The 9695-nt window shown below is 32.4% G+C and overlaps 1 protein-coding gene across 1 annotated transcript; it reads right to left on the bottom strand.

The window, feature by feature from the left end:
- Window positions 1-7171: 7171 nt before the first annotated feature.
- LOC114381900 (NAC domain-containing protein 100-like) lies at window positions 7172-9290 on the bottom strand. Its single transcript, XM_028341125.1, has 4 exons — window positions 9110-9290; window positions 8693-8907; window positions 8307-8584; window positions 7172-7938 (listed from the first exon to the last, which is right to left on the bottom strand). Exons 2-4 carry the CDS (start codon window positions 8889-8891, stop codon window positions 7339-7341), a joined length of 1077 nt encoding a protein of 358 aa, XP_028196926.1. The 5' UTR covers window positions 8892-8907; window positions 9110-9290; the 3' UTR covers window positions 7172-7338.
- Between the last annotated feature and the right edge of the window lie 405 nt (window positions 9291-9695).

The raw sequence follows: 9695 nt of genomic DNA on the forward strand, positions 1-9695 counted from the left end.
TAACACATCATTCTCAAGTCCCAAATATCAGTACACATGTCTATTATCATGTTATGTCATACTAACTCTTTACTCTCGGAAGATTTCACCTTCGAGCGATTAACCCAAGTGCATCCCTAAATATAGTTATACTATATGATCTGATCATTCAGAGAGACTCGAATTAACCCTACATAGGAGTATGATTTTATTGAAAATGGATGAGCGTGTATAATGACTTAGCTCGATAATGCTTGCAAATACTTTAATTTATCTAGGTATTCATCCACCCATCCATTCTATAGGCCTATTCAGCATTAGCCACCACGAAAACCTCAAATACTAGGTTGAAGGCCCATTGGCTACTCGCAACTTACATGCTTACTCACATGAAATGTCATTCATAAATGCATGTATGTTATGATCATTCAAATCAATATCATACGTCATCACATATTCATTCATCAATCTCAATACCATAAGAGGTTATAATATCATAGGTTCACCATTCATATGTTCATCACGCTCATGAAATCACCTATAGTTCAATAAACATAACAAGACATTCCAACACCTTGAATTCTTGTAAACAACTCACCAAAATCTCATATGAATGTGAATCTCATGATCTCATGTAAAGCAACTCTAATCATAAAACAACATCATCTCAACCACATCACATATCATTGTCAAGAAATCAACCAACACAACTCAAGACATTCATCAATCAACATAGTTATCTCATCACCAATATAATATTCTCGACAACATGATAAATAAAGATATACTAACTCAATCAAGTTGGTTATTGTCTCATTTGAAAGCTACGATGATTATCTCCAACTTTTATGTTTTCCCAAAAGCATAGTTTAAAAGGATATTATGTCTAAAATTACAATCCATATGAAACTTTTACTTATTACCGAAAACTTGACCATTGTTTACTAATTTAAACATTTCTAGGGTTATACACAATATTTTTAAGTGAAACCAAAGTCACTAGTTATCTAACATACAAAGCTACAACTTTCATGAAGGTCATTTTTCCAAAATCGGACTCAATAGCCAAGTTTTAGCCATTGTAATTGACTACAACTCATTGCAATTGATTACGACATAGCTAAGGTAAACAAAATAACCCTTGGGCTTGAATTAATTGATTACAAACCTATGTAATCGATTACAATCAGCCCAAAATCTAAAATCAACCTCTGGAGCTCATTTTAATCAAGGCTAAAATATGTTTTTCGTTCCTATAAATATCAAAATGTTTGGAATCCGTCCCTATAAAATTTTGAGTATGTTTTTCGTCCTTGCAAAATCTAAATATGCAATTTTTTGGCCCAGACCTAGGTTTGGAAAATCTAAACCTAATCCGAGCCTACGGGTATGCTGATGGGAGAGAGATAATTTTTTTCAACTTTTTTGACATCGGTTATTATTATAATCGATGTAGAAAACACCACCAACAACTGATGTAGAAAATTCTTCACTTCCCCATGGCCCTACGGAGACATCAATGACCACCAACAACAGTCCAAACCACCACCAACCATTGCACAACAAAACTCAATCACCACCACCACACAAACAAACCCAACCACCACCACCAACCACCACCGCACAACCCTAACCACCACCACCAAACCAAATTCATTGATCTCATATCCCCTCTCTCATGAAGAGGTTGGTGCGCATGGTTCTGAGTTGCACTAGGGTAAGGGTTGTGCATAATGCAGACTGGATTGGAGGTGGTCGCGCAACTCCTTTTTGGTCTTGAGTGTCGTGACGATGGTGCTGATCACGGAGGTGGGATGTTGAGCGCAAAGCACAGATTTGGTGCGGAAATGTCAAGCGGGGAGGAGGACCAGGGTCCAAAATAAGAAAGTGAGCTTCCCTTACCTATCAACTCAATGAGTTAGCTTTTGGATGAAGAAAAGGAATAAAGGGAGAGACTTTGGGTCCAAAATGAAAGATTTCCTTCACTCCTACTACATTTCTACATCATCCATACCATCCCAAACCCCAAAACCAATAGAAAACACATTAAAATCTTGCAAATGAACACTTTCATAGAGTTTTGAAGGGTGTTCATGAAGGAAAACGAGAATGAACACAAAGAAAGGAAGAGAGGGATTTACCTCACCTAGGGACAACCAATAAACATTAAAGAGGGAGGAAAAGAGATCCATTTTTGCACAACACCAAAGTTCTAAGCTTTGTGAATGTATGTGTATGAAGGTTTTGATGATGCCAAGAAGTAAGCAACACAAGATTACTTCAAGTCAAAATTCAAGATCAAGAAAACAAGATCAAGAGAAAAATAAGACTTAGTTTATTTTTGTTAAAAGAATCTCTTATTGGTTGAAAAGGTTTGGCCTCAAAAACATGATTTCAAATTATTACAAAAAGTTTTAAAATATTTTTATCATTGCTAAAATAAGTATTTTTCCACTGGTAATCGATTACCAAACATTGTAATCGATTACCAAAGACATATTACCACAGAGGCTTTTCAAAAAAAAGTTTGAAATTTGAAATTTAAATGATGTAATCGATTATCACTTTCTTGTAATCGATTACTAGTAACGAAACTTCAAAAATTCAAATTAAAAAGTCATAACCCCTCAATGTGTAATTGTGTAATCGATTACCAGACATTGTAATCGATTACAAGAGACATATTACTATAGAGGCTTTTCAAAAAGAAGTTTGAAATTTGAAATTTAAATGATGTAATCGATTATCACTTTCTTGTAATCGATTAACAGTAATGAAACTTTAGAAATTCAAATTGAAAAGTCATGACCCCTCAATGTGTAACTGTGTAATCGATTACCAATGAGAGAATTTTTGAAATATATTCTGAAAAGTCACATCTCTTCAAAAGTTTTTTGAAAAGTCACTAAGGACCTATAAATATGTGACTTGTTTATGAAAATCTTCAGAGTTTTTCAGAACCTTATTGTCTTATTCTCTCAAAAATAAATCATTGGCCAGACACTTGCAAATCAATTGAGTATTCTTCTGAGATCTTCAACTTGTATCATCCTCTCTAAAAGAGAGAAAAACTTCTATACTTTCTTAAAAGAATTGTTGTGGTCAAGAGACTGTTTGTCTCTTGTATTGTGAGAATCCTGAACACAAGGGAGAGAAATCCCTTAGTAGTTCAAAAGTTGCAAAAGAGTTTTACAAAAATAGTAAAAATCTCAAGTGAGTTGTTTGAGGACTGGACATAGGCACGGAAAGTGGTCGAACCAGTATAAAATCGAGTTTGCATTTCCCTCATCTCTTATCTCGGTTATTTTATTACAGTTTACTTTGTCTTGTACATTTAAAAGAACATTATTAAATTGATTGTTTCTTCTTCTTCTTCATTCTAAGCCTATCATATATCATTTAAAATGGGACTAAAAGTTGTTAATCGGAAAATTTTAAAACTTAATTCATCCCTCTTAAGTTATTGAGGCCAATTGTCCAACAAGCTTCCCCAATGATGGTTTCTTGGAGACGAGGAATTGAATGGAAAATGAAGAGTTTTTTTTTGAGAAATTTTTTAATATGAGAATTTATGAAATTTTTTGTGACACTTTAGCTTCTGTCTCTCTCTTTAGACTTTGGCTTTTACTAAGCACTCCTACCCCTCTCATAAATCAAAAAGTTCATCCCTCTAAGCCCAAACACACCAAAACTCATTATACACATAAAACACATGCTCAACATGTACATTACTAACTCATCAATTAATTAATTCATTTAAGCACTTAATTTAAATTTAATTTTTCTTATAATTTAATTAAATCACTTCAACAATCAATTAATAAAAACATAATGTTACAATATGTCTTTTTATTTTTCTATTATTTTAGAATAAACATTCAAATTCATCTCTAGATATATATACATGGGCCACAAATACAAATGGTTCATTTAATCCTATGAGCGGGATATGCAACCTATTTAAACATAGTAAAATACACTAACATTCTGTGAGGTTCTTTGAGATCATACGCAATCCCTAGATTTTTTTTAATGTTTACAGCCGTCTCTCTTATAATATGGTGTAATACTTTCAAACAATTGAGAGATTAATGTAATGTACAAAAGGTGTTAGTATAATGTTTTTCAAATGAGGAAGGTAAGTATAAGGATAAGAAAAAAGACCAATATAAAAAAATAAACAAAACTTCAGGAGATGTTAATACAATTTACTCATTTAAACATGATTTTTTTTAACTCAATCCACACCTATGCTACATGTTTAACAAGTGTGATCTGCATGTCTATGGGATTGGCCTGTGGACCTTTCGTTAATTTTTTTTTATTTTGCATTTTATTTATTAATATATTTATCCTGTTGTGAAATCTAATCAATTATTAGTAACACTCTATCATAGGAAAATAAAAAAAAAATAGGATTTAAATTTTTCAAAATTTTTAGTTATTTTTATTTGTATCGTTAATATTCAAAGTGGACATTTTGCAAGTAAAAAAAGAATGAAGCTTGTTTCCATTGCAGACTAGCCTACTCGATAATTGCGGGCTGATGAGAACAGGGACTAGTCAGACCAAAGTAGCATGTGCTACCTTCCTTCTATTCACTCAAGTGTTTAAAGATGTAAAAATGTATTTGCATTATTAAAAAAGTTGGTTAAATTTAGATATTAGTATTAAATTTGTCAATAGTTATAATATTTTTTTAAAATTTATCCTTAATATTATTAGAATTTATTCATTTTTTTTAATCTCTATAAGAAAGAAAGAGACAATTCAGAAACGTTCAATTATAAATTAAAATAAATAAGGATATTTTAATTCAAAATCAATTAATGCACAACATAATTGAAATAAAATCTTATGAAAACAATTTATTTTTTCAAAATTATTTCTTATAAATAGGGACACATGAAGTAGTTTACTCCCTGAAAATTACTAAAATTGACCTGAGTGCTTTTTTTTACAACAATCTTGTTTTTGAATATAATTTTATTTGTAAGATGATCGAATATTAAATATCAATATTTTATTTTTTTATAAAAATTTAAATTTTGATTCCCTATATTATAATAAACTAACCCATTATATTCAACTCAAACTCGATTCATACTTTATTACTTTTTAAGAATTATCCAACATTTGTAATTTTTAAAGACTAATGTGAAATTTTACTACTAGAAAGACATATTTTAGAAATGGAATTTTCATCGGTTATCATATAATTATTTATCCTCAAACTCTAATTTTAGGGTGTAAAAAAAGAAATATATATAAAGAAAAAAGAAGAACCTAGTTGGTTGAGATAATTTATTATTAAAAAAAAAGACTTAATATCATTTGTTCTATCATATTTTATAATTATTTTATTTTAATATATTAAATTTTAAAAATTTTATTCTAGCTTTTTTTATGTTTTTTAAATATATTATTTTGATTTTTTTATGTTTCTTAAATATATTGTTTTGATTTTTTATTTAATTTTTTGAAATAATTTATTTATAGTAGCTAAAAATTGTGACTATTTTTATTTTATTTTGAAAATTAAAAATCACTACAAAAATTATAACCTTATCCAATCTTCTTTCTTCCATTCCACCACCATCCAGGAACTACAATTGGAAATCGGGGATTTTTCTCCTGCAACGAGAAGTTTGCCCTGGCCGAACAGCCTCTCAGTGTTCTGCACCACGACCAACACCGACGGCGCACGTGTTCTCGCAGCACCACCAGCGGCATACGCACCGGCTACTCAAACAAGAATGAGCCACCGCAGAAGGAGAAAGTGAAACTGACCTCGACTCCACCAACGTTCAAGTTACAAATCCCGAATCAACGCACAATCTCGATCTCACCAATTTCAGATATTTAAAACAGCGCAGATCTGGAAAAAGAAAACTCATATCCATGAAGGATTTCGTCATTCTCAAAGCAACGACAAAAACTTATAGTCGCCGTTATATTATATTAATTATTTTAGAATTTAAAAGTTAGTAAAAAAATTAACGTTTTTAACAGAAAATTAAAAAAATATTAAAATAATACATTTCAAAAATATAAGAGAGTATATTAAAATATAATACACTAAAAATGAGATTAAATTTAAAAAGAAAAAAAGAAAATAGAGATAAAAAAAAAAGGTAAATTGAGATAATCTTAGATGTATACATAAATATGATTTTCTTACCAAATTATAAACGCCTAGTTGATACATTAATTTGTCCAATTTTAACAATATTGGGACAAAGACATTTGGAGTCTTTGTACAACTCAAATCATCATTTTCCCCATCTCCACACATCACATTCATTCACTCTTTTAACTTGAATACGACTTTCTACAAACGGAATGGATCATAGAAAGCTGGAAGCCAGCTCCTGAAAATATCCTCGGATAAACAGTAGCAAGAACATGATGAGTCAGACTATTTAAAAACTATAAATTCAGTATGAATGTATATTGAATTCTTCTCTCAGAAAAATAACTAAAAATGATAAAACTTATATGTAATTCTTTAAATTTTAGTGTTGTTCTTCGATCAGGATTGAAGTTTTACTTAAAAATCTGTTGTGATATTTAACGTAAATATTTATTATCAGGATTATGAAAGTGAAATTTCAATTTTAATTGAAAAAGAAAAAGTTAAAAACACCCAAGGAACTGAATCTAAGTTTTCTCCATGGATCAACTCCTAAGTCACCACCAGCCACCAGGTACTATCTATTATAATCACCAGGTACTAGACTAAGACACTTGGTACAATACTCAAAAACATATTGAGATGGGATTTCCCTTAAGGAGTTAGTATTTTTACTGCTAATTTTGTGGCTCTGACTTTTTGAGTTGTATTCCTCTGGCCTTCATTTGTTTCTGCTAATCATCTATGCAAGTACCAAAGGGCCCTGATATGCTACTTTTGCAAATTAGTCAATATTTCAGTTCTTTAGGGGAAATCAGGGTCCTGTTACCAGCAGAGCACCCTAGATTTCCTGTCACCGAATAAGTTTCAATGCTCAACTAATTGAATTTGAAATGAAACATGATTTTGGTCCTAACCTACTATTACTATTTACTAACCTCGGAAAATAACTATCCTGGAAAAAATTGTAGGTTGAGAAACATAACAGTTTAGTACTATAAAGTACTATCATAAAAAATTACTACTACTATAAAGTACTACTATAAAAATTTACTAATATAATATAAAACTGTCAAGCCATACAACTTTGGAAAACCGTAACATCCATTTCCTGTACTTTGTAGGATAACATTAGCTTAAGAGCAATTTATTTACATGTATAATAGCATTTAATCCCTAAAGTTTCTCTAATTTTAATCTGCATATAGTGTATCCTTCAACCTTCTTTAAAATCCCCATAGGCCACTAGAATACACATGTCCTACGGAAGGTGATGAATATTCCTGGTTCCCAAATGATCTTTGGAACATTTCATAGTTGTTGTACATCACAGAGGACATGTCAGCATCAGAGCCTTTATTATCCTGAGCTTTCTGAGTTCTTTGGCCAGCACTTGCTCCATGGTTTTCAATCAACATCCCCAACATGGACTGTTCCTGATGAAGCATGAAGTAATCTGAGCTGTGTGAATTCCCAACTTGGAGTGATTGGTGGGACACGGTAGGGGCAGATTTAGAAAAAGTCCATGAGGCAGGGGAAATATCAGAGGGGTTTGAAGAATATGAAGATGCCAACATGAGAGTTTCATAGCTATCCGCTATGTTTTCATCTTGTGTCCTTTGGTCCTCACTTTGGTTTGGATCAGAGAAGCATGTTGGCTGTGATGACTCCCCCAAAACAGGTTTTGATTCACTGTCGTTGTATGGAGAAGAATCCATCAATGAAGGCATGTCCTTTGCAAAATTGCTGAATCTCACCAACCCAGAAATTGGCATTTTCTTCCCACCATTACTCTTCTGAAAAATCCTGCAGATGGCCCAATCATTCTGAATGGAAACCAACACAAACAACCATATGAACAAACATTAATGAAAAAACAATAAAAAGTAGACAAAATTAAATACTTTTTGTTAAACTTTTTTTGTGTGGGTAAAATGACCGTAATGAGGTTTGAACCTGATACCTTGTAAGACTACCCAAATCCCCTACTAATAGGCGGGCACTGAGATTTTTGTACAACATTTGTTGTATAATAACTTTGAGACAAATATTTCACAAAAATCGTTGTTTTTTCGATTCTTGTGAAGTATTTTTAAGATTTGTGTATTAAAAAAATATAAAGCGAAAATAGAAATAAATGTATATGGTATCAAATATTAGAGAACCCTAACAGAAAACAGAAAACAAACTTTACCATGGCCTTTTTGGGTGGATTGTGCACAGAATGTTCATCTTCTAATCTGTATTCATGCATGACCCAGCTAGTTTTTTCACCACTTGGAGCTCTTCCTTTGTAGAAAACAAGAGTTTTCTTCATTCCAATCAGTGCCTTTGCCTTATATATCTCTCTGTCCTTGCCTGTTGCCTTCCAGTAGCCAACACCAGTGGCCCTATTAGTCCTTTGACCAGTTGGGTATTTTCTGTCCCTCACACAGAAAAAATACCACTCCTTTTCACCCATTTTGGCCATCCCTTCATTCAAAACCCATGAAATGTTACATTTAACCACAATTCTGATCAAAAGGTACCATAAATAACAATAATGAACACCAAAACAGGATCATAAGAAAAAAGACTCACAAGGCAAATCCCATGGTTCACACTTGTTCAAATCAGCCTCTCCAATGGCTCTGGCACAGAAGCAGCTATCAAGAACCTTCTGTGAGAGGTAGTGAGTGATGAGTTCTTCATCTGTTGGATGAAACCTGAATCCTGGTGGCAATTCAAACCTTTGCTCTTCCAATATTTCCCTCTGATGAATGTTCTCCATTGCTTGCATCACACACTTTTAAGCCCTGTGTTGCATCAACAAAAAACAAATGAGAAACAAACCCATCGGTTTCAATTTGTGATTATGGCAACAAAACAACCACTTTTCAAACAAGGGAATCTGTTAACACACTTAAGATCTCAGACCCACATCAAACATCAGATACGTTTATGTTTATGATTATCCTTGTTTTATTTTTAAACTCCAGAAGAAACAAAAGAGCCAACCTGTAACAAGATTAGATAAGCATGTAGCAATAGACAATGCTCACAAAGTTTTGCTGAGAATGTGTGTAACTGAAGAGAGGATAAGGGGAATGAAGTGAAGAAAGAAAGAAAGGGGTGTGTGAGGATGTTGTTTAGAAAAGACTGTGTTGTGAGAAACATAACTCCTTAAATAGTGGTTTCTTTTGCGGATTCAGAGAACCGTGGCTTGCATAACAACTTATGTTGTGTGTGTGGGGTGGTTTCGTGCTTTTGGCTTTGTCTTTTCTCACTTTTTTGAGGTTATTTTTTCCCCTGGATTTGACCAGGAACACCTCACTAACTGAGCCTGCACGCAACTGTTTGATGTCACCGTGTTCTCTTATTATTATGCCATAGCTGTGGTAACTGCCTCATCACCATGAAAATACATTCTTTAGCAATAGTGAAATATCATCAATGTATTTATTCATATTCATCCATGTATCTATTCATTTTTCTAATATATATATATATATATATATGTTTTAGTTTTGCTCACGCCTAATTATACCATGAGCCTTTATTTTTAGCAGCATTCCCTCTTTTAGTTAGCTTTTTCTTTATGCAT

Source organism: Glycine soja, chromosome 13, assembly GCF_004193775.1.
Source record: "Glycine soja cultivar W05 chromosome 13, ASM419377v2, whole genome shotgun sequence".
Taxonomy (NCBI): Eukaryota; Viridiplantae; Streptophyta; class Magnoliopsida; order Fabales; family Fabaceae; genus Glycine; species Glycine soja.